Raw genomic sequence first — 25,999 nt, 5'->3', positions numbered from 1 at the left:
TCTGTAGCATTTATACTTCTGCAGGGGTGCCTTGGATGCCAAAGCACACAATATCAAAGTTTAAAATTTCACTAAGATTTGCGGGAAACCTCTTGTTTATTCCTGGTTTTAATTTTAATTTTAATTAATTAATATTTATTTGCTAATCCTCACACTAGGATATTTTCTCCATTAATTTCTAGAGAGAGGGGGAAGGGAGGGATGAAGAGAGGGAGGGACAGGAGAAGACAGGGAGGGAGGAGGGACAGAGAAAGAGAAACATCTGTATGAGAGAGACATTAACTGTTGCCTCTTACATGGGCCCGGACTGGGGTCAGGGATCAAACCTGCAGCCCAGTTACACACTCTTGGCTGGGAATCGAACCCAGGACCCTGAGGTGAATGGGCTGATGCTCTAACCCCCGAGGGAAGCCGGCCAGGGACCTCCTGTATCTCTTTAACTGCTTGTTACCACTGCTTTTGAGGAGGAGAGGTGGCATTTCTGTAGTTTTTGTAGAGGAGGGTCTCATGATGTTACAACCCTTCATTTTCCTTAGAGTGCTTGGCTTTGGTGTGTTGCATGCCAATAACATTGTCGGCGCTAAGAGATCTTTCTATAGCAGCTCTGCCCAGGTCTTTTTCTTGACCGCCTCTGGAAATAGCCTAGGAAAGGAAACCCAATACAAAGAAAGCACAATTAAAAAATAAAAGGGTTCCAAGCTTTAAAAAAAGCATCATTGAGAGCCACATGTTCACACTCCTTCACATAGTGTATAGTTCCTGCCCCTTTGGGTAGCTGAGGTCTACACTGCTAGGTTCTGTGGATGCCTGTTTCTGCAAATTCACAAAGGGAAGTCCTTTAAGGGCTATAATTAGATTGCCAGAGCAAGGGAATTTAGAATTATTTAAATTTTGGGTTCTCAATGTTATCAAAGAACAGTACCATCTGTTGCCTGAACATTTGTTCCGTAAACATACTAAACAGACGCTTGGGCACAATCAGTGTTTTGTGAGGTATTCAAATTCTATGCAATCTTCACTAGTTACTATCTACTCCCAGCAAACTGTAATGAATGGGCATGTGCTGAACTTCACTGGAAGGTAGGGAAGGTCTAATGACTGAAGCATCAGAAGGACCTATTTCACTTGCACGATAATTATGGTAGAAACACATTTTACTCTAAAGTGCCACGAAGGTACCACAGAAAGCATCCATTTTAAATGTGTCCATTTCAGTTGTGAATAATTTTTTCAAGAAAACCCGACTGAGAGACCTAGAGGGCTCCTGCCCTGCAGGGGCGGGTTTCAATGGTGACTCTTCTGGACATTCTGAGAGCAGCACCCTAGTAAGGGAGGTGTTGCAATAGTGCCCTCTTGTGGACATCCTTAGAACAGCAACCTAGTCATCAATTGTGCCAGCCTGAAAAGAAAACCCAAATGACAGTTCTAGAGGGCTCTTGCCCTGCAGGGCAGTTGAAATAGTGCCCTCTTGTGGAAATTCTGAGAACAGCACCCTAGTAATGAATTCTGCCAGTCTGAAAAGAAAACCCAAAGGATAGACCTCAAGTGCTCTAGATCTTGGACGGAGGTGTTGTAATAGTGCCTCTAGTGGACATTCTGAGAATCGCACCATAGTAATAGGTTAGTTGCAACAGTGCCCTCTTGTGCACATTCTGAGTACAGCACCCTAATACGGGAGGTGTTGCAATAGGGCCCTCCTGTGGACATTCTCAGAACAGCACGCTAGGAATCAATTATGCCAGTCTGAAAAGAAAACCCAAACAATTGACCTAGAGATCTCTAGCCCTTGCAGGGAGGTATTGCAATAGTGCTGTCTTTTAGACATACTGACAACAGCACCCTAATAAGGGATTAGATGCAATAGTGCCCTCTTGTGCAAATTCAGAGTATAGCACCCTAGTAAGGGAGGAGTTCCACTAATGCTCTCTTGTGGACATTCTGAGAACAGCACCATAGTAGAGGAGGAGTTGAACAGTGAAAAAAAAGACATATGATGTGAAAGAGATAAAAAGCTCTTATTTAATGTATTAATTTTGTAAAGCTTTTCATTTTCCTAATCATTGTTTAACAGAATTTATCAACAGATATTGGCTTAGGTGACAGACAGAAAACCCCACTTAGTGATTCCACAGCCTTACCTCTGGATTCTGTGCTCTACTTGGCAAAAAGGTTCAAATAGATCGTGCACATTTTTTCTCTCGGCTATCATTAGAAGTTCAAAGTAATATCTGGCATACACTCTGCCAGTGATCTGAATATTAAACCGAATTAAACGTAAAAAATATATTTCTATCTTATTCCTAGGGGAGGAGGAGACAAAACCGACACAGAACATTTTAGTCATCTGGGCTACCTTCAAAAATGTCACTCTGCGCTACAAGAATGACTCTACATTGTGTTTTGAAACAAGTAAAGGTTACCCAGCTGTACTAAGACTCTAACCATCAAACCAGGTGCAGCTCTTTGAGGTCCCTCCTGCATCCCAGCACTTGGAGTTGGGAGGAGTGTGAAGGGGTGACCACCCCCTTTTGCTCTGCTTCTGCTGACTTGGGGGCTCAGAGTCTCTTGAGTGCGACTGTGGATTCATGCTCCTGACTCACTGACCAGGGCCCGCTGTAGTGTTCAGATGAAAGGAGTGATGTATGCTGCTCCTGGGCCCTAACCAACTTGCAGGCATTTTCACCAGGCCCATCACAGGCAGGGGCTTGTGGAAGTAGAGAAGTACCAACAAATGAAGTGAGCACATCACCACCGCCGTGAAGGGACCCATGGGAAGCCACCACTACTATCTGAGGGGGCACCACTCTTGAGGCAACAAGGATTCCTCAAGTATTAATTAATTAATTAATTAGATAATTAATTAAATCAGCCACATTTGATGGAAAGGGGACCCATCCCCCACTCAGTGCATGGGACCAACAGCAGAGGACAAAAGGGAAGTTTCTGTTCACCTTATTCCTCCTGACAGGACAGGCTGCACTTTTTAAACTATGAAAAGCAGAAACAGGAAACATAGATGACCTGGCTGGACTAAGCCCCCTTTAGGACTGGACCTCTGACGGGCACGGAGTCAGACTCCACCCGTGTTCTCCCACGTGGGGCTGCATCCTGCCCTGCTCAGCACCCCTGTCCCTGCCCGAGCAGAGGGGAGCCTGCCCAAAGGGGTGAGTTCAATAAAGTGGGAAAGGAAATTTGGGAGCAGCGCTCACATATCATCGACGGGAATGATGTTGTTGATGAGCTGGCAGTAGTCCATGCCCCACAGAGCCTGTTTGCCCCAATACTCATAGGCAAGAAGGGCAGATCCCAGAAGTATTCTTCTCCAGTTAATGGGAGATATGTCAATGTTTGAACAGTCCAAAAGCCTTTCCATGAAAATCTGTAAAAGTAGAGCACTGGTCTTTCACTTTAGCTCAGTGTAAACTCTTGATTAGAAGTGTTAGAAATGACAGATTTAATCCATTTTTGAAATTCTTTTTTTTTCTTTGTTAATACTCATGGGAGGATATTTTTTCATTGATTCTTAGAAAGAGTGGAAGGAAGAGAGGTGGGGGAGAGAGAGAGATTCACAGAGAGAAAAACATCTATATGAGAGAGACATCGATTAGCTGCCCCCCCCCCAACACACACTTGCCTGTTTGGGGAGGGGAATCAAACTTGCAATCCAGGTTGGGCCCTTGACCAGGAATCAAACCCGTGACCCTTTGGTGTGCGGGCTATTGCACTATCCACTGACCCACCTGGCAAGGGTGAAATTCCTTCTATCCTTACGTTCTACAGACACTGCTTGGCCAGCCAAAGCCAGAGGCCATCCCATTCTCTCTTTCACCACTTTAGTCTGACCCTGGCGCTGTCCCTCCACTGAAACGGCTATTGCTAAGGGCCTCAGAGCCTTCAAAATACAAACAGAGCTCTTCATCTGCACTGCCCGCTCCCCCGCCATCCCTAACAGCATAGAGGGCACGGCCACTTGCCTAGTTGCTGGGACCACAAACCTCCACTTGAGCCAGCCTGCTCCCATCTGCTAGCAAGTCTTGCCTCCCCTTCTCCGTGGGAACCTGAGCGCTTTCCAGTGCATTGGGCACCTCTCACCTGTATGACTCACTGACTCCTGACTTTACTGCCTCCACTCGGACTTCCAACAACAGTCCCTTCTCCCCAGGAGCCAGAGGAGCCTCTTCCCTTAAGAGCACTTCACCCCCAACTCAATGTCTGCCGAAGGTTTCCCATCAGGCAAATCTAATGTAACTTCTTCCCATGGCCTGCAAGCCTCCAGGCCTATGAGATAGGATCCTGCCCGTGTGTGACTCATCTTCTTTCCTCATCCCACACTCTGACCACACGGCCACACCGCACTGTTCCCTGAACACACAAACCCTGTGCCCGGCTCAGCAGCGTGCCTCAGCCCCTGCCCACAATGCCAGAGCTCATCTTCCTCAGCTCAGCCAGGTCACGGTTCCAATGTTTCCTCTTTAAAGAGGCTCCTCTGACCTTTCTGCCGAAAAGAGTAAACCCCTGTGGTCACCTCATCGCTTCATCCTGCTTTATCTTCTTGGTGCTCACACCACCTGAAGTGTTCATCTCTTTAAAAACACTCACTAAAAAACTACCTATGTCTTCCCTACTAGAATATAAGCTCTTGGGGTTGGGAGGGAAGTTGGGGGAAGAAACTGAAATCTCCCCTCATGTCTTTAATAGCAATTGTTTGCGATGGATACAGCAATGGTAACACTTTCAATCCCAACGATTATTTAGCTCCACTGTGTGTGGCTTACTCCCCTTCATAGCTTCTCTTAATAAAGTTCTGAGGATCATGTCAGGAACCTACTTTGACTTGCAAAGCAGGACCATCGCCTGAGCCCGGGACAGAGAAGCAGCCTCTGGAAGAGCTGTCTTACCAAGGTCACAATCGCACATTCAGCGGTGAGGTGTTCAGCACTGAAAAGAGTGCAGACAAATCTGTAGACACTCTTCAGTTCAGGGTCACGCAGAAAGTGGTCCGTTGTAATGATTTCGTGCTGAAAAGAGAAACAAGGCAACATAAGTACCCACTGAAGGAAAATACATAAGAACTCTCATGCTAGCAGCTCCTACTTTGCCCACCTGTCCCTAAAATAATTGTGAGTAGGTGACATGTCTTTTAGCCTTTTTAAAAAATAATGACACTTTTTTTTTTTATTTCAGAGAGGAAGGGAGAAGGAGAGCGAGGTAGAAACATCAATAATGAGAGAGAATCATTGATCAGCTGCCTCCTGCACACCCCCTACTGGGGGATGAGGCCCTCAACCCAGGCATGTGGTTTTGACCAGAATCGAACCCAGGACCCCTTAGTCCACAGGCCGATGCTCTATCCATTGAGCAAAACCAGCTAGGGCTCTTTTAGTCTTTGAAGTATAAACAATGATCTTAAACAACACTGATTGTATACTCACCAGTTATAGTTACTGATACAGGCACAACCTGCATACAGTTATGTATGTCTCCCATTCCCCCCTCCACAGAAGTCTACCGAAATGTAATCCATGTGTAGGCTCACAGGCATGTTGACCCCCATGTCACTCTTCTCTGCAACCAGCTCTGAAAACACATGTTTATGTTCCTGTGACCCCGAGACTCTGGCTGTGCCGTGCTCCACAGGAGGCACCAGCTACCTGTCGCTGCAGAGCTTCAGAGGAGGGAAGTAGGAAATTCCTGTCATTTTAATTGGTTTAAAATTTAAGTAGCTGCCTCAGTTTTTTCAAAGAGTCTTAACATACCTAAAGGTCTATTTACAGACGTTTATATTGTTTGGTGCTCCTGAAATTTTTCTTTAAGAACGATACACTTACTCATTTGGGGCACATCTACTCACTTTAGCTCCCTGACTATACAAAGCTGTGGCTCAGTTCTTACTGACGTGGCCCTCACACAGGACTCCCTTTGTAAAATCATTAGAGACAACATGCAGTGGGAAGAAGACTGAAAAGAAGATGTTTTGACTTCAAGCTGGAGGGAGTCATTTTCTTCTAATAATTCATTTCAAAGCAGATCAGTATGAAAGAAACACCACAGTATGAGAGACAAATAGAACCTCAATAAAACTGACACTTACTCTGAACGGGTGCTTTCTCTCATCGAAAATATCGAACGATTTATTTCCAACTCTATGAAACAAGAAGATGCATTTAAAAACCGTACTCAGGAAATGTTAGTATCTCAGGAACACATCATCTAGGAGTGAGAGGGGGTTCGGGGGGAAGCTTAACTTTCAACAAAGCAGTTTGACAAACTGACTCTGTAAGAGGGTTTCCTGACTTCTTTTTACTCAGTACATCAAACCCTGTGCAATGTTTTCTGCACTGACCAGCTAGCGTTGCTTTCAAAACCACTGACCCGCCCTGACAGGCAATGCTGGCAAACCAAATGTATTTCCATCCCTCCAGCTCACACTGGAATACACAAGAACACTTTATAAAGCAGTAGTGCTGGGCTACAATGTGTTTAGAATTTTAATTCATGTGGATATGACATTCATGTTTATTTCCTGTATTTCCACTTGTTATTTTCCTGTATTACATTCTTTTTTTTATATTTTATTGATTTTTTACAGAGAGGAAGGGAGAGAGATAGAGCTAGCTACATGAGGCTGGGTCTTCCTAATACTTCTTCAAAGCAAAGGATTAAGATGACTGAAGTAATGGCAAATGATTGAAGACAGAATATCCATGAGAATCAGGTGTCTTCTATTAAGCCAGACATTTAAAAAATTTGCAAAAATGTAGATTAATGATACATGTCCACTCAAATTTTGGTGCAGAAAATAATTATTTTTCATATTGTCTTTTATAGTATACCCTGTAGTGGGCAAGACAATCTGCCACAACAAAGAATTATCCAGCTCAGAATTTCAGTAACACTATAAAAACTGTTTAAACATACAGTGGATTTATTTTTTAAAGCTCCATTTTAATTTCTAATACAGTAAATATCAAATAACCCACATAAACAAATACTCTTTGGGATCCTCAATAACTCAAGCGTTATGGGTCTTAGGACAAAAACAATTCATTCACTTTAATCCTATATAATAAAATGGTCACATGCAAATTGTTCCCTTGACCAGGAGTTCAACTAGAGTTTGACCAGGGGGCAGGGCTGGCCCGCCAACCACCTGGGGTCTCTCCCGTGGCCGGCCCAGCCCAACTGGCCCTGATTGGGGCCGGCCAACTGGACCCTACCTGTGCACGATTTGTGCACCCGGCCTCTCATAATATAATAAAAAGCACTTTACAGCTTGCTTCAAAAATGTCTACAGCTACTACCTAACACTCAATTTGATATGTTATACATTTACTAGCTAGAATAACAATACAGGTTTTAAAACTCACCTGTACTTTATGATGTGATGTATGGAGAAAGTCATGCTGTGGAAGAAAAAAGAATTGTAAAAATTGGTTTTATTATGTTAGGTTTGAGGACAATTGTTAATGGGTCGCGGGCGGGGAAGCGGGAAGACCATCCCAGCTGCCCAGTGGTCTTGAAATCTTCATTCCCATCAGTATCATATGGGCACTTTGCCCCTTGTTTTAGCTATTTTGCAATTTCACATACTCGAGACTGTACACCTACTTTGGCCCCACCCTGTACATGTTAGTACACACTCCCCCATCATTTGCCCTTGTACTCATAGGACCTTTCATCCTGTACATGTTATATGTATTTGTGCACATACTTAAATTTAAGCCATACAGTAGTTGTGCTTTTAAAAAAGTTGTGAGTCCCTGCGTTTCAGTTGATTTATTTCACTATCTACCTACACACACATTTCCATTATTTTCCTACAATTAAATAAAATGCTCTGTACCAAAAAAAAGTTTAACATCACTTTTACATAATTATTAGGAAATTGAGTAGCAAGTGTAAGAGCCCAAAACATCAGTAGATTTAGTTATCCTGACACAAGCAATGCTAAGAACGCATCGCAATGCTTCACAGTGTAATATTAATAACATTTACTTGCAAAGTTGATTAAATGTAATCATGCCTCACAGTTTTCCTCATCTTGTCAAAGGTTGTGACATTGAGAGACTGTTGGGGGTGGTGGTGAAATGCATGTATTTAGAGACAAACATTTTTAGAAAAGTTGCATAAGTGATTCTAGTAAAGACTGCACCCCATTGGGAATAATGTACCATGATGCACATTTTTCAAAATCATTCTTAAAACTCAATTAGCTCTATGAATTTTCTCAGTAAACCCTTACTTCACCAATAATGAATCTACTGAATGACCATTTTCTTCCTTCCTTCCTTCCTTTCTTCCTTCCTTCCTTCCTTCCTTCCTCCCTTCCTCCCTCCCTCCCTATCTCTCTCTCTCTCTCTCTCTCTCTCTCTCTCTCTTTTCTTTCTTTCTTTCTTTCTTTCTTTCTTTCTTTCTTTCTTTCTTTCTTTCTTTTTCTTCTTTTTTGGAAGAGGAGAACTGAGTTTAATAATTTTGTTTCCACTTGACTGTGATTGGAAACCTGGCTCCATAGAAGGGGCCAGGAGAAGGTGAGCTGCTATGGAAGAGAGAATCTGCCAGGTCACCAAACGCAAAGGGGATATGACAGGACCAAGCAGCCCACAGAGTGGACAGTGAGAAAGAACCAGTCATCAACAGAAGCCAAACCTCTGAGAAGCATGTGGGAGAGTCGGTCCATGGCGACAGTTGCTCTGGGAACGGGGACATTCCTGCGCGGGGATGCCTAAGGCCTAGGCTACACAAAGGGCGTCTGAGACGGACATTCCTGATGGACATTTTACAAAATCTGGCCCTTAGAATAACTGAGAAATAGCCCGAAAAGATCATCCTTGAAACTGTAATAAAGAAAGTGTCTTAAACTGGTAAAACTGACAACTCAGTGAGCTATTTTTGCTGTCATCCTACCATAAGAAAAAAGCAGAAATACATTCGTCTAGCAATCTGTGAAAAGCAGGGAACTGCACCATAAAAGCGTAGAAAGAGTCTATAAATGGGAGAGTCCAAGAAAAAGCTCTCTCCAAAATATCCACAAAGATACATATGCCCGTTAGAAGAAAAAGTAAGAATATACACATCATCAATCACATCCGAGAATAAGAAAGTTAGGATTGATAGATTTAGATTGAATGACTACTCTAAAGTAGGGCAACTCGTTTGCGTCATTTCTCAGATTCCTTGGGCAAGTCATGCGCAATCCGAAGGGATCAACACCTGCAAATTCCTTGTCCTGGATCATGGGTTCAGCTCCCAGAGGAGAGAACAGGCCTTGCCTGTGAGTCCTTTACTTTCTAAAAGAAAAAACCAACCAAACAAAACCCCACCAAGTCATTTTGTGCGCCTAGCTAATCCCTTCCCCTTGATTAACATAAAAACAGAAACATCCTTGCCCAAAAGGGCTGAGTTTTTCCTCCTAAAAGACATTCATACCATACATCATATTCGCAAAGCAGTTTAAACACACTGCCTGCTATTAGCACTGTTTGTTTGTTTGTTTGTTTTTAATAAAAGGGATGCATATCTGAGTGTAAGAACTGGAAGATTCTCCCCAGAGTTTAAAGCAGCGGTTCTCAACCTGTGGGTCGTGACCCCTTTGGGGGTCGAACAACCCTTTCACAGGGGTTGCCTAAGACCATCGGAAAACACATACATAATTACATATTGTTGTTGTGATTAATCACTATTCTTTAATTATGTTCAATTTGTAACAATGAAAATACATCCTGCATATCAGATACTTACATTACGATTCATAATAGTAGCAAAATTACAGTTATGAAGTAGCAACAAAAATAATTTTATGGTTGGGTGTCATCACATGAGGAACTGTATTAAAGGGTCGTGGCATTAGGAAGGTTGAGAACCACTGGTTTAAAGGATTAATAAATGCTGCTTCAAGTTCTTGAAGATGGAAATGGAAGGCAAATGGCATCATCAGAGGCTGGGAACTAGTTACAAACAGCAGGGCATCCTGAGCTCGGCGGGGGCTGAGCGCCACCCCACCCCATGTCACCATTTTAAGAGTTTCTGCCAATGCTTAGTTAAGAGTAGGACTTCTTTAAGAGACTAAAAGAAATGCAATTAAGTTTTTATTGAAGACTATCCAGTGGCAAGAACAGCTGAGCATTGTACCATGTCGTAGACATTAGTCAAGAATTCACTCAGACTGCCTTTCACACTGCATTCGTCAGGCAGCCTTCAGCCTGCTGTGAAAGCGCCTTGCAGCGCTGGTCCTGAGTCCTAACAGGGCTTTACTTTAGATCGCAGCCCACCACCTGTGTTCCTCGTATTTTACTATCAAGAAGTTCGGCCACATAGCTTAAAAAAAAAAAAAAAAAAAGAAGAAGAAGTCCAAACTGTTTCCATTCTGAGGCCAAATTATGATGTGATGCTAATTTGCATAAAGCGTTTGCCTCTCCATGCGTCCTGCTGAAATCCAGGGTCCATCCCAAGGAAAAAGCTCATACATCTGTCTAATTGCAGCAGAAGCGGGCGGGTGTGGCTCTGAATGACCATTTTCAAAAGGGAGGACAGCAAATGGAAACTTCCTGTACTTCCTGAATTAGACTGATTTGGAGAAAGAAGCATGAAACCTACTTGTCTGAGCAAGGCTAACCTTTACAACTACGTTTGAATTATTCTGTAACATCAGAATCTTTTGAATTCAAAAGAAGCTACAGAATGCATCCAAAGTTGAGTGGTGTTATTCTTTACTCCAGGATTTAGTGTCTTGGCTGAATACAAACATTCAGTGATTCCTCAATAGGTCTCAAAGCTCAGGAGTTGAGAGAGAGATGGGGTTCAGCTTTTGCGGAAACACAATTTGATCTCAACTACTGTTATAAGTGAGAGAAGCAAGTTATATTATTATAATTGTGAACTTGCTGTTTTTTAACTAAAGTAGAAGTTACTAATAATTTAATTAGCAAAAAGATGGCACATTATGAAAATGACATTTTAAAGCTGATTATGTTTTTCAGGCTGAAAATACAATTAAAGGTGAATATATTAATACTGTCAGGGAGCATTTCCCAAACCGTGTTCTGGAGAATCAGCCCTCATATTGCAGACACTGAGAATGTACCTTGGACAAGCCCATGGGAGCCAGGAAGCTGGACAGAATATGCATTTTCTCTCTTAAATAAGCTTAGAGTTTTCCTCTTAGGGTGTTTTTAAAGTTCATCTCCCGGCAGGAGGGTTGGGGGGCAGGAGGGAGGGGGTTAATAGATCAACTGAAGGGCTTGTATGCATGCATATGAGCATAACCAATGGACATAAGACACTGGGGGGTAGGGGAAGCCGGGGTATTGTCAAGGGCGGGGGGGAAAAAAGGACACATATGTAATACCCTTTGTAATGCTTTAAGCAAAAAAAATAAAATAAAATAAAACAGAACTTGCCAGTAAAAAAAAAAAAAAAAAAAAAAAATAATAAAGTTCATCTCCCATAGTAGGCTATGGGGCAACTAGTAAACACTTTTCATCATCATAACACTGTTCATGGTTGCTTAAGTATAAACCTGTCTATGGCTATGTTTCCAAAAATTACTTCTTTCACTTTTTTCTTTTTTTATATATCTCCTATATATTAGAGAGGAATATGCAAATTGACTGTAACCACCACAAAGATGACTACACCACAATGGAAGCCGAGTTCCCGTAAAGGAGCCTTACCGAGCAATCAGCAGGGACCTGAGGCTGCGACACCCCCCCCCCCCCCCCCCGTGGAACTTGGCAGGGGGCCTCAAGGCGTGCTCTCCCGCTCCAGCCTGGGCTGGGGGACCTCAGGCTGCACCCCCTGCTCAGCGGGGCTTGACAAGGGTGGGACTGGCAGGGGCTGGACCTAGCCCAATGGGGCACAGGGGTGGCCAGGTCTGGATCTCACACGATTTTAAGGCACACGTGGGTGGGTAGGGACTTGACTCTGGGTCCTGTGGTGCGGCCCAGACTCTGACAGGAGGAAGATATTCACATACATTTTACTAATTTTTTTTCATCTCTGACACTTCTATTATAGAGAAAGTGCAAATAGCAATATTAAATATTTCCTCTAATTAATCTCCTTTTAATGTGCATGAATTTCGAGCACCAGGCCACAAGATGCAGTATCTTGAAGATATATTTATACATATATATACATATATAATTAAATTTTATGTATCTACTAAATTAAAACTTCAGTTGAACAAATTTTACCTACAAAGGAATTAGCTTGAAAAGTTATTCCTTAAAGACTGATGTGATACATCCCACTTTGGGGGTAGGAAGGAAAAGTAACTTTTAATACAGACATAGTGTAGAGAAATGTATGATGGGAAAATCTGACAAAATCCAATTAACTTGTAATGCAGACACACTCTTGAGCCAGTGGGGGAGAAACTATTCCTTCCTGCAAGAATAGCTTCCAAAGTGCTGTGCACTGTTTTAGAACCATGTCCCATAAAGAAATACGTTTTAATAGAAACACCCAATAAAAAGCACTTCTCCTTTCCATTATGGTCCAAAATGCCTCAAAAACAGAAAAAAACACACGATATTTTGGGGGGATTTCATATATTTGCTAACTGGTTTTCCCTTCTTCCATCCCCTCTAAAGGCTACATGGAAATTGAAATCTCATATTTAGGTACTTGACATCAATAAATATAGACACCAGTTCCTTAACCTGGTTGCTGAGAAGGACAACACAGTGGCTGAGACTATGGGTCAGTAGGATGCTCTCAGCAGAAGGGGGTCTGTCACTCAGCCTGTGGCAACTTAGAGGTACTCACGCTCGGATGGTGGTTTTAAAGTCCGGCTGCCTGATGGCATCGTCAGAGAGAAACACTGTGGGACACGACCCATATCCTTTAGTAAGGCGCCCTGGACACTCCTGACGCAGAGGGAAAGAGAGGCAGATGTCACAGTACGTATGCTCAACCTATAAAAGTGTCTGTTTTTTTCTCTTGGTTAAAATGTCAAACAATTAAGCATTACGGTTTTTCTTAACAGTCCATGAACTGCATGAGTGTGATATCATGTGCGGGTCTATGTAAACCCAGTACATAATCTAACTTCCACAGACAAGATTTGAGGAATGGCTTATAAAATATTCCCTTTCATAAGTACCTATCATCAAACCTGCCAAACCCCTATTAAACATGCCCTTTATAATAGTGTAAAACATTTAGAATTAGACTTCAGTGTTTTTCTTCCTTAAGAGAGCAAACGTAGCTAAGATTTCCTATTTCTCTTGTTCATTTATTACACTTAAATGCAATGCATTAAATAATAAAAATTCACAGCCATTTTATTGCAGTAAATGAAAGCCAACAATGAATATTAATTCAGGAGACAGAGAGACAAAACAAGCATGTTTGGTCAGAGGTGTGTATGTGCCAGGGCTGCCCATTTGCTAACAAGCTGGGGGTCACAGGTCTCTCTGAGCCTCACGTTCCCAAAAACCAGATAAAACAGCTTTCAGAATTAAGCTCTCACTTCATGTTTAAGGAAGACTATCATTACATTTCTCAAGTGAGAACCCCAGAGAATAGTTTCCATTCATTTCTACATGTTGTTAATTCTGTTCTCTTGGTCATCTGACACTCACCCCCATCCTGCCTCACTCAGCTGCTCTCTCTGCTTACAAGGCCTCTTCTTCCTTGTCCAGCAAGCTCAACTCCTCCCCATCTGCCTCCAGGATACCCTCACCAGCAGCCACACCACCCAACCTCTCTCCTGCACACGCCCACATCTGAGTGCCCACTTGCCACATGGCATCAACTGCCTACAGGGTGTCCCTCTCATAGAAACCTAAGCTTCTTTAGGGAAGGGAGGACTCGGACTTCTCTCCTGCCTCCAGCTGCTGAGCACAGAACCTGGGACAGGTTAGCAGCTCCAGTACTTGAAGTTTTTTTTTTTTTAATTTTATTTATTTCAGAGGGGAAGATAGAGGAATAGAGAGCTAGAAACATCAATGATGAGTGAGAATCTTTGATTGGCTGCCTCCTGCACGCCCCTCACTGGGGCCTGAGCCTGCGACCCTAGCATGTGCCCTTGGCCAGAATCAAACCTGGGACCCCTCAGTCTGCAGGCCGATGCTGTAGCCACTGAGCCAAACCAGCTAGGGCAACAAGTTTTTTTAAATCATTTACATCTGGGAGATAAATCTTACTGCAGATACAATTTAGAATTTATCTGCAGTGGTACTGGAGAGGTGACAAAATGTTTGAGAACCTTTAGAGAAAACACTATCCTTAACACACTTTAGCAGTATTCATTGATTTGAGAAGTATCCATTGATTTGCAAAGAGCCCAACAATTTAGCAATAATCAAATACTGACATAGCCTGAACTATGTTTTGACAATTCTCTTCCTTAAAATAAGGCCAATAACTAATCATTGTAAATAACTGAGAATAACAGTAGCATTTTTGAATATCAGAAAATAATAATAAGTTTAATATGCTTGGTTTTGTTGTTTTTAAAAACTAATTCAGATAAGCCATCCTTCCTCATTTCATAGAAAATAGCTTTCTTCATGCTGTCATACTTCCCCATCAGCATCCCCCACAAATGCACAAGAGATTGGGCAGGGGAATAATCTACTTGATGCCTTTTAAAAGAAAGAGCCTTTTAACATTGCCAGTAGCCTATCATCAGAAAGATCCAATATTGTATAAAACACCATTTTGCTTGTTTTAATGGTTTCACTGCAAAGCCACTTTTTCCTTATCAATCAGAAGTTCCAGACCATATTTTTTTTGAAAAGTATCACTATTTCAAGGAATAAATTCTCCTTCAATCTAGAATAATTAGGAAAATAGAGGAGCTTGAGAACACCTACAAATGAGGTCCATGCTATTGGTATCCACCCATTATAGTTTTTAGGAATCACAGCAGACAATTTTATATCAAACTATTAATTTCTTACTTAACTCTTCAACTGTTTACTTACAACATCGTTCTTCCTCTTGTCTTGTTCTAAGAAAAAACAAATTAACTAATCAATTCTGATACAAATGCCATAGAAAATAACAGTGGATGATTATCTGAGAAACTACCACATACAAAATGAGCAAAATTTTATTTCATTTTAAATACTTTACAACAAAATTTATAATTTGGAATACCTGGAAAGATGAACACCCTAAAGTAAAATCTAAAAACTTAGTGTTATTTTTTGACCTAACGTATCACCTATATTTGGTACAAATGAGAGGCTCTCCATGTACAGAAGAAAAGGGCAAATCCATTCAGACCAGGTGAGAAACGAAGCTGATTAAAAAGTTTGCCTGTAGCATATCTGAACCTCTACCCAGTAGTGGCGTCTGGTTGTACGTTTACACCCACCTCACTTGAACCACCAGGATCTAAGAGTTGACGCTCTGAGAACCAGGTTCTGGCCAGGCACTAGTCCCCAGGCTCATGGGCCTCCCTGGAAATGTCCAGAACTACTTCTTGGTAATCAACTAAAATACCTCACTAAAAATCAATGGAAAGAAACTTATTGAAATGTACATTTTAAAATGAGTGCTGCCTTAGTAGCCCTGGCTGGTGTTGCACAGTTTGTTGGGCATCGTCCCCTGCACCCAAAAGTTGCCAGTTTCATTCCTGGTCAAGGCCACATGCCTGTGTTTTGGGCTCTGTCCCTGCTGGGGGTGGTGTGCAGGACGCAGCAGACCGATGTTACTCTCTCACATCAATGTTTTCTCTCTCTCCCTCTCCCTCCAAAAATCAATAAACTATTTTTTTCTTTCTTTTTTTTAATCCTCACCCGAGGACATTTTTTCCATTGCTTTTTAGAGAGAGTGGAAGAGAGAGGGAAAGACAAAGAGAAACATCGATGTGAGGGAAACGCATCAATGGGTTGTCTCCTGCACAAGCCCTGACCAGGGCCCAGGCTGGGGGGAAGCCTGCAACCGAGGTATGTGCCCTTGACTGGAATTGGACCCAGGACCCTTCAGTGCAGGCCAATGCTCTACCCACTGAGCCAAACCAGTTAGGGTTCAAAAAACTACTTTTAAAAAATATTTTAAAAAAGAAAATGAGCATGGTAACCTAATTTCCCGTGGCTACAGCACCCAGCGTCATTTTGCTCTCACAAAGGCCAGGAGAAGAATAAAAGCTCTGAATAGGGTCTTGGCTGTGCTGTTCCCCACACTGCCTCCTCTGGTGTGGGGTGGGCACCACAGAAACAGTCCCTTATGAGTGAAGAGAGGGCCAGGGCGTAGCTTTTCCTTTACTGTCTCTACTCTACTGTGAGGCACCCATGGCTCTGGAAGAAACTGAGAAACACAGCGATCCTAACCAAAAGCGATTAGCTTAAAACAAGAAACACACACACACACAGGGCACCCCATGCTTTATTGCGCGGGATTACTTCAAATACAATGGAACCCTCATTCCTTGTACTTCTGTCCTAATCAACTGAAACACCTGCTCACGTGTGGCATTCCCAGCAGGTAAACTCAATTGAACAAAGCACTGAGGAAGGTCAGCAGGCAAGCAGGAGGGTCAAAATCCTACCTTTCTGCTCAGGTAGTAAAGAGGGAAAAGATCCGGCCGCAAGGGCGAGAGCAGCAGGGGTGGGGCATCAGGTGCCCTTCCCTAGGAAAGCTGGCTCCTGCTGGAAGGAGCCCCAGGCAGTGAGTCCCTCCCAGGGGAGTGTGGGGGCAGCGGAGGACAGAGGTACCCCAAAGAGCAGAAGGGAATTGCTGCCTCTTACCTTTGGGCGTCGCCGGGGCGCTGATGTTCTTCAGGTGGTGGCGCTTGAGGGCTCTGGAAGTTGACTCAGACTTCGGGGTAGCAGGCACTGTTTCTACTGCCCCTGTGTCCCTAGCAGCCGCCTCATGAACCTCAGACTCACACTTGGACTTAACCTGCCTGGAGCCCCGATCCAGCTTGGGGCTGGCGCTGGGACTGGGACTGGCCTTCAGGCAGCAACTCTTGGAGTTGCCCATGGTTCACCTCCTCTCCTCCCTGGTGTTGCTGATTCGCTCCCACCCCGCTCCCCGCCACCCCCCACCCACAACCCTCAGCAGTCCCTCCCCCCAAGGAAGGCTCAGCCTGCAGGCAACCCCAAGGCTTCACCGCACAAGCAGGTAGGGCTCACCCACTGTTTGCTTGGCCTCTGGGCTGCCTGGCCCTGGGTGGGGCTCAGGGCCCCGCCACCCCCCCGAAACTGCACCTCTCTGGATGACTCCTTTGTGAGGACAGCAACCAACACGACTTGTTGAAAACGGATCTGGATCCGACAAGCGCTGAGAGCTACAACCACAGTGGGAAGAGAGCACAGCCAAAGCTCCTTCTCCCTCCACAGTTGCTTCTCAACTGAAGTCTGTTGTCCTGGCTGCTGCCAGCCAATCAGAACACATTCCGCAGTTGCCTGGTTACAAGGGACCAATCAGACCCAGCGTTCCACCATGCTGGAACCCACAAAGAAGTCAGGGATTTATTTTACAATCCCTTCCCCTAGACTTGGGTTTACATTCATTGCATGCATCCTGGAGCTCTCCATTCCTGAGGGAAGTGCAAGCAGGCCAGTGTCATTAGCTCCTGGGTTTCACCAGGTCTGACAGCCGACTCATTGATGCATTGCTCTCTGGACTTAGTTACACCTTCATTGTTGACCATTTTTGTAACTAAATTCTCCTTCTCCATCTACATGTTAGCTTTGCCTGCACCTTGCCCTGGTCCTACTCTCAATACAGAGCTATGACTGTGTGTCTTAAATGGGACTCAAGGAAACATCACCCCTCTCCTTCCTCATAAGTAAAATAGGAACCAATCCATCCATCCAGCTCAGCAACACAGGGCTTCACCAGTTTGCTTTCCTACCTCTGGTTTTCCCTCTCATGGCAGGTGTTTTCTGATTCTCCCCCCACCCCCTGCCCCAATAACAATGGTTAATACTCAACTGCCACATGCACAATTGAGAACCTCAAAGAGGGGTACCACAATCCTAATTTGATGAAGATGATAGTAATGATAGTTAACATTTGCCCAAACCCATTTCAAGAGAAGTATTCATTTTAATGTCTAAAAACAATCCTCAGTTTACAGATTTTACCAAAGAAGTTGAGACACAGCAATAAAGCCACACTTTCAAGTTCACACAATTATTCAAAGACAAGGCCAGGATTTAACCCCTCATCCCGTGGATCCCCGCAGACACTTCCTCATGTTTATCAGAAAATAATGGCAGAAGTAAAACATGGGAGGTAGTGACATTATGTCAGGAAATTGTTAAGGAAGAACAATTTTTTTGTTGTGAATTTTTAAATATATTTTCCTTCATTCAACATTAAGTCTCCTCAATGTGCCAGACACTGTATGTGTGAAACACTAGTGCCCTCACTGAGGCCAGAGGGAGGACATGTTTTTCATGGACACAAAGAGAGAACCAATTCCACAGGAATTGTCCTGTGCAGTTGGATATTAGCTCCCTTCCAGGAGAACTTTCTTGACCTTAAAAGCTCACCCAACCTTGCAGGGGCTGACTGGCATGAGTGAGCGCCCTGTGTCTCAAGGAAACCAAGTGATCTGAGATTGTCATTGGTCAAGGAGACTGCAGAGGCTGATGGTGGTTTTGGGGCTCAATCCATCTGGGCTGTCTCTCAGGAAGACCAATTTTCTTTGTCCTCATCCCCTGCCAGCTGTTTCACAAGGATTTTTGCCTCCATCTCACCTTGGTCCATTGGAGTTTCCTCTGTGGGCACAGGAAGGTTCAGCCCAGCCTTCGTTATGTCTTCTCTAAAGAAACTTGAGCAGCAGAACTAGCTACTTTGCCATCTGACCCTGGGTTCCCATGGATGCTTCGGGAGTAGTGGTTAGGAGGAGCTCAATCCAAGCCACAGCGAGGAGGGACCTGGGCAGGGACACTCAGCCTGTCCCTTCTCTATGGGACCTTCAGACCATACTCTGTATAATTCCTGGTGCATTTTCTGATTTTGACTTGGACTTGAAGGACTCCTGGGCTAAGTTCCCTGCATTTACAGTCCAGCTGGCTCCTGGTTCAGTCATCTCTAGGCTGGGTCACAGTGGGTTTCCCTGGGCCTGGGGTAAATAAAGAGCAGAAGACGGCCTGAACCAAGAGACATATGAAAACATGCTCAAAGTCACTAATTATCTGAGAGATGCAAATCAAAACAACAATGCGGTACCACCTCACACCTGTCAGAATGGCTATCATCAACAAATCAACAAACGACAAATGCTGGTGAGGATGCGGAGAAAAAGGAAGCCTCGTGCACTGCTGGTGGGAGTGCAGACTGGTGCATCCACTATGGAAAACAGTATGGAGTTTCCTCAAAAAACTAAAAATGGAACTCCCATTTGACCCAGTGATCCCACTTCTAGGAATATATCCCAAGAGAACAGAAACACCAATCAGAAATAATGTATGCACCCCTCTGTTCATAGCAGCACAATTTACAATAGTTAAGATTTGGAAACAACCTAAGAACCTATCAACAGATGAGTGGATTAAAAAACAGTGGTACAGCTACACAATGGAATACTACTCTGCAGTAAAAAAGAAGAAATTCTTACCATTTGCAACAGCATGGATGGAACTGGAGAGCATTATGCTAAGTGAAATAAGTCGGTCAGAGAAAGATAAATATCACATGATCTCACTCATTTATGGAATATAATGAACAACATAAAGTGATGAAGAGAAACAGATCCAGAGACAGAGAAGCATCGATCAGACCGTTGAACCTCAGAGGGAAGGTAGGGGAGTGGAGGGGTAAGTGGGAGAGATCAACCAAAGAACTTGTATGCATGCATATAAGCCTAACCAATGGACACTGACAACAGGGGGTGAGGGCATGAGCAGGGGGGTCAGGAGGGTAATGGGGGGATAAGGACACATATGTAATACTTTAATCAATAAAGAAATTAAAAATAAAAAAGACAGCCTGAAATATGAACTCCAGAAACCAGGGAGGCCCCTGTGGCCCAGTCTGTAGCTGAGGTGAGGTGCTGGGGCCAAGGTGGAGGCCTCACTGTGGAAGGAAGGGCCCTGTAGGTTGTCTGTACCCCACCCCAGCCCCATTCTAGACCAAACAACTGAGCTAACTATTCACCCCAGGCCTTCAGCACTCACTGAGTTTCCTGCAGGTGAGAACCAAATCATCTTATTCCCAAGCACTCCCCTAGTCACCTGACTTCTGTTGTTCTAATCTGAGAGGCATTTCCATGTAATATAGGACACAAGGATGAGCCCAAGAGGGAGACCCCCACCTTGGCCTGACTCAGAAGCACCTTTGTTGGGAGTGGGTCAAGAAATGGCGGTCTGGACCCCTCCAGGGTCAGTTCCAGGTCCTGGAGGAGAGTCCAGGAGTAAACTATGGGGGCAGGGCTTTTAGTTTCTTAGCTATGCAATGCTTTCCCGAGCAGGCATCAGAAGCTGAGCTAAACTTAGCCTGGAACGTGCTGGAGCCAGACACTGAGTGAATGCCTCACCGCGCAGGGCCAAGCTTAGGGAGCACAGAGAGGCACATAGAGGATAGATGGAGACCCTGGCCAGGTCAGCGCTTGTGTCCTATAGCTGCTGGCCTTTCTCATGTCCCAGCTCTTGGTCTGCAGTGGGTCTCCACAGGGCCCGAGGGCCTGGGCAGGGGAACTGGGCCAGCTGTGCCTCTGCACCTCTGGGCCCACAGAGCTCCCAGTGCAGACCTCCTCTCCAGAGACCTAGATTCCACAAGCTGGCATGCGGTTTGGGGCTTGCCAAGCCAAGGGCCTTCTCATCTTGAAATGCATAGACTGGAGAGTACACACTGGGGCTCTGTGCAGCGCCAGCATGGCGAAGGGTAAACTTGAGGAGGGGCAGTGAAGGATTTAGAAAAGACAGACAAAGAGAATACAGCTGGGGCTCGGTGGATCTTCCATGCCTGGATGAGGACACAGAAAGATGCTGCCTGTAAGCTTAGCCTTTATTTTATAGTCAGAGACAAACAAGGTTGTTGACAACATAGTTACAATGTTCTTGTGAGTTTTACTTGTTTTGTCAGCACTTGCTGCATCTCCCACAGCCCCTTAGCTACCTAGGAACGATCTAGGGAGTGTCATAAGGCCAAGCTTAATTATGCTAACAGGCTCTGCCCTCTAAGCTGGGACTTGTGGCTCTGCCACAGGTCAATCTGAGGCTTAACCCTATAGCCGCTCCCTACAGGGCTCAGTGTATTTTTACCCCTCAATTCCTTGGGAGCCCTAGAGTTAGGGACTCCCTTATTTACTGCCCACCACCATGCTTCCTACATGGTGGGCCTACAGTGCTCTGCTTGTTCTTCCTAACATGGCCCTTTCCCAAAGGGGTTCCCCTGATTCCTGGGTCTCCTGCTGCACCTCCTGCCTGCTGGACAGGTTGGGAATTGGCAGTTCTGGGGCCCAATGGCCCTGCTGTCCTGCAGGATTTTGTGTGTGCTGTGTGAAATTGAGCCATGATTGTTGTTGTCAGGTCAGGAGATGGGACTGACCCTCAGGCTGACTGGTTGTGAGGACTGGCTGTGACTACAGTGGATGGGCTGTTGTGGGAGGGCTAACACCAAGGAGTGGGATTCACCTTAGTGGGGCTCTGGTGCCAGCCTAGTCCACCCTTGTATATGTCACTGTGGCGCTAAATGGCTGGTGCTCTGGAGTGCTCTAAGCTGGCCACCAGGTGTGTTGGTATTTGGGCTTCTTGGGAAGACCTGTCGTGAAAGCCAAGGTCAGCAGATTCCTGTACTGGGCCTGGGGCTACATGGTGGTAGCTAAAAAGCAATCTACAGTTGGTAGCTGCCTGTGCTGGGCTCGGATTTGCTTGGGCGAGGCTCTGCTGCAAATCGATGCCAGCTGCCACTTGTGCTCCTAGCTTGGGACCACTTAGCAGGACATACAGTGCACTCTGAGGCCAGCAGCTGCTTGTTTAGGCTTTATGACCTTTCAGAGGTTTTAGGAAAGCCCACAGCACAGGCAGAGGCCAGCTGTGTGTGAGGAAGAGCTGGTGAAGGAGGTTCTGGCCTGTGTGAGTTGCATGGAGCCCAGTCTCTGGGCATCACCAGGTGAGGCAAATGGTGTTACCAGGTTGATGAAGACTCAGACTTGGCACTGCCTGTGCCTGCAGGCAGGGTGGGGAGAGGGCTCAACAAAGAAACCATGGCCTCCACCAGCACTTCTGTCCCAGACAGAGCCATCCGTCCAGCCCTCACTCTGAAGCCAGACAATTCAGTTCCTCCCTGTTTGTCTCTTATGCTATTTTCAATCTACTGTCCCCTTGGTGCTTGAATTTTGGTAGAATGTGTATTTAATATCTTTTTTTTCAAATGAATACTAATTTTCATATACTTTGTTTTTATCCTTCTCATGACCAATGTTATGATTTTCTGGGTTCACATTTCTTATTCCTGATGCACATTCTTTATTGGTTCTCTCAATAAAGGCCTAAGGGAGGTCAACTTTGAGACTGTCTATACTTTAGAAAATGTCTTTATCTTTCTTTGATGGGTAACTTGGGTAGGTGTTTAGTTTCTTAGCAATTATTTTTCCTTCCTTACTATTTAATATTTCTTAGCCTCCATATATTTATGGGAACAACATGGAATTAAAGCCCCAAGGATGGTAGTATAACTGAGACAATGCATTCTGAACTTGTCAATCATGTTGCTTAGCAGATATGAAATTGTCAATAGTGGTAGCTCTTATTATCATTATTATAATCTATCAAAGTACATTCTCAGAGGATGACTGCTATAAGACTGAGGAGCAGAAGTTCACACCAAAACATACATACATACATACATAAATGGAATGGTTGGCATTAGTTGGGCATTAATTTTTAGCCCTTTGGTATCTTCAGCTGTGGTCATCTGCAAAAGGTGTAGAGATCACACAATCTGTTTCTACAAATGCAGAGCAGGATGACACAGCTGGCTCCATACCTGTAATGCTTTGAGCTGCTTATTGGGCGGGGGGGGGGGGGGGGGGGGGTTGGGGGGGTGGGGCTCCTGCTATATCTGTCTTGTTGAATTTTTTGCAGAGAAATATGAAAAAAGACTCATTCTCTCATATTCCCCCCGTTTTATTCACCTGTACATCCAAAGTAGACAGCATCTTTCTACTACTAGAGTGTTACTCTAAATTCAGTCTTCCTAGAAATCTAGTCATCTCACGTTCCAATTCCCAGGGCTGAATGCAGAGTCATGTCTAAGACATTCCTTCCATCCTGGCTTATTTTCCATCTTGGAGAACCATGAGGAAAGGGGTTCCAGAGAGGCAGGTTGATCTGGAAGTCCTGGTGAGTCTGAACTTCAGAGAATGAAGTGGAGCAAAGGGCATTTGAGATGCCTGGGCTTTGGGGGTGGGAAAATGGAAGCACAGAGGTAAGTGTGGTTGCTGACACAGGTCAGGGGAGGTGTGCTGCAAAGTTTCCTAAGAAGGGAAACCTCGGGCTGAAGAGCATGCAGTGTTATACTGTGGCAATTTCTGCTCCAGTTTAGCCAACTGTGGAGTTCCTGAGAGATAAAGGGATATGAACCCACAAGACAAGCCGGAGCTAGCAGTTGCCTTCAGGCCTTAATGAAGGGGAAGAATTTTATCTAGTTTCCTGTGAACCAGACAGGGGCCTTGTTAAGAAGGGCCCAGAGAATGTGACAGATCAGTGTCGTTGACTTCTGGTCCAGCCAAGCTCCTTTGGGCCCTGGATGGGAACAGGGGCCTCAGGCAGATCTAGTCATTGCAGCTTCCTCAGGTCTAGGTGTGGCAGGTACCGGGCATCTCAAAATTTCCCTCCTTCTTCCGCAGGCACACGGTGACCTGTGAAGGTGAGGACGGGGACTCAGAATGGACTGTCTGGCTGTCCAAGTATGAGAGAACACTAGGGAAGAAGATGGCCACAGCCACAGTCACAGAGAGCAGACGTGTCCCTCTCCTTTAAAACTTTTTTTTTTTATCTGAACAACAAAGATTTATTTAAAAAAAAACAATAACAACCTCCAAGTGTAAAATTAAATACACAAAAGTGCATTGTCTACACCTACCTTCAGCCTTTCCTACCAGACCTGTGCCCTCTCACAGTCTGGGACCCCTCAGGAGATTACCACCTGCTGGCTTAGGACCGCTCCCCGGGTGGCAGATGGCAGACCCTATCCCATGGTGCCTGCCCCGCCTCCCCGGGTCTCCCAGAGCAGGCCCAATCCCGCGGTGGGGTGGGCGGCAGATGTCCCTGACCTCTCCCACTGCACGGGCACTCCGCGTTACCCACGGCAGGCCCGATCCCACGGTGGGGCGGGCGGCAGATGGCGCTGCCTCACCCCGCCGCCCTGGGTCGCCCATGGCAGGCCCGGATGGAGGCGGGGCATGTGGCAGATGGCGCTGCCCCGCCCCGCCTGCAGTATGCATATTTAACGGCCATCTTTGTTGGGTTACTTTGCATACTCTTCTGATTGGCTGATGGGTATAGCAAAGGTATGGTCAATTAGCATCTTTGTCTTTTATTAGTGTAGATTCCAGTTTGGTCCTGGGAAGAGGTGAGGGTAACTTCCACCGACTGGTGGATCTCCAGTACCTTGGATCTCCACCTCAGAGAACTATTTTTAAAAGAGGGGGACATTTCTGTAAAAATGCGAGGTACAAAGTCTTAGTGCAATTTAAGCTTTGGCTCTTGTAGATGTATAAATGCTACTGATTTACAAAACATCATTTGAAAGTTTAAATTTCTTTTAAACCTATTTAATTTGATAAATTTTAAATATTAAGCTTTTAATTTTAATTGTTTGTTTCAGACCCCTCTTCAAGATGCAAATAATTGGCTGAAACAAGACAGCTCACTATTAAAATTTTAATACATTTTGGTCAATCGTGGTTGAAACAAAATATTTAATATTAAAAACAGAATTTTTTTGTTTCAGCCAAAGAGGGTTGAATCAAAAAGGTTTGATATGTGGCATATTGAAATATTAAGCTATTTTGTTTCATCCAACAGCTGAAACAAATATAATGCTTAATATTTAAATATTAAATTCCTTTGTTTAAGCCAATCTTTGCCATCTTCAAGAGGGGCCTTCAAGAAAATTAAAAGCTTATTATTTACAACTTACAAAACTAAGTAAGTTTAAGAGAAATGTAATTAAATTTTATTTTTTTAAATCTTTACTGTTGAGAGTATTACAGATGTCCCTCTTTCCCCCTCCAGCGCTGCCCTCCCCTTCCTACCCTGCCCCAGGCCTTCACTATCCTATTGTTTGTGTTCAAAGGTAATGCATATAAGTATATAAGATCTTTGGTTAATCTCTTCCCACCCCCACTACTCCTTTGCCTCTGAGATTTTTCAGTTGTTCCATGCCTCTGGTTTTATTTTATTCATCAGTTTAATTTATTCATTAGATTCCTTGTTCTTTTGATTTTTAGGTTCAATTGTGGATAAATATGTATTTATTGCTGTTTTAGTGTTCATATTTTTTAAATCTCTTCTCCCTTCTCCTCCTCCTCCTCCTCTCTTCCTTCTCTTGTTCTTAAAGAAGACCCTTCAGCATTTCATGTAATATTGGCTTGGTTGTGAAGCTTTTTCTTGTCTGTGAAGCTCTTTCTCTGACTTTCAATTCTAAATGAGAGCTTTGCTAGATAGCGTAATCTCAGGTGTAGTTCCTTGCTACTCTTCAAAGAACTTTGGGTATTTCTTGCCATTCCCTCCGCAGTTTCTGTGGAGAAATCAGCTGAAAGTTATATGGGTGCTCCCGTGTAGGTCACTGTTTTTCTCTTGCTGCTCTTTAGGTTCTCTGTCTTTAACCCATGGCATTTTAATTATGATGTGTCTTGCTGTGGGCCTCTTTGGGTTCCTCTTGTTTGGGACTCCCTGCGCTTCATGGACTTCTTTTACCAGGCAAGGGAAGTTTTCCATCATTATTTCTTCAAATAGATTTTCTATAACTTGCTCTGCCTCTCCTCCTCCAGGCAGCCCCATGATGTGAATGTGGGTGTCCTTGAAGTTGCCCCAGAGGCTCCTTATACTATCTTCACATTTTTAGATTATTTTTCTTTTTCTCT

General features: G+C 44.3%; 1 protein-coding gene across 1 annotated transcript; it reads right to left on the bottom strand.

Moving 5' to 3' along the window:
* Nucleotides 1-519: 519 nt before the first annotated feature.
* Nucleotides 520-16,935, bottom strand: LOC139010917 (cyclin-Y-like protein 1). Its single transcript, XM_070415980.1, has 9 exons — nt 16,701-16,935; nt 14,931-14,956; nt 12,766-12,866; nt 7,368-7,403; nt 6,092-6,143; nt 4,899-5,018; nt 3,210-3,379; nt 2,139-2,300; nt 520-642 (listed from the first exon to the last, which is right to left on the bottom strand). Exons 1-9 carry the CDS (start codon nt 16,933-16,935, stop codon nt 594-596), a joined length of 951 nt encoding a protein of 316 aa, XP_070272081.1. The 3' UTR covers nt 520-593.
* Nucleotides 16,936-25,999: the final 9,064 nt, after the last annotated feature.

This window comes from Myotis yumanensis, unplaced genomic scaffold (assembly GCF_028538775.1).
Source record: "Myotis yumanensis isolate MYYU_CA2020_CCGP unplaced genomic scaffold, mMyoYum1.0.hap1 SCAF_5, whole genome shotgun sequence".
NCBI lineage: Eukaryota > Metazoa > Chordata > Mammalia > Chiroptera > Vespertilionidae > Myotis > Myotis yumanensis.
The sequence above is the reverse complement of the archived record's forward strand: the minus strand, read 5'-3'. Positions and strand labels throughout refer to the sequence as shown.

Excerpts from the sequence above, each read along its gene's own strand:
- LOC139010917 (XM_070415980.1), bottom strand. The coding sequence starts at position 16,935 with ATGGGCAACTCCAAGAGTTGCTGCCTGAAGGCCAGTCCCAGTCCCAGC. Across the intron at positions 14,957-16,700 it reads CGCCCCGGCGACGCCCAAAG|AACAAGACAAGAGGAAGAAC; the intron begins GTAAGAGGCAGC and ends GTTTTTTCTTAG. Across the intron at positions 6,144-7,367 it reads CATCACATCATAAAGTACAG|AGTTGGAAATAAATCGTTCG; the intron begins GTGAGTTTTAAA and ends CTTGTTTCATAG.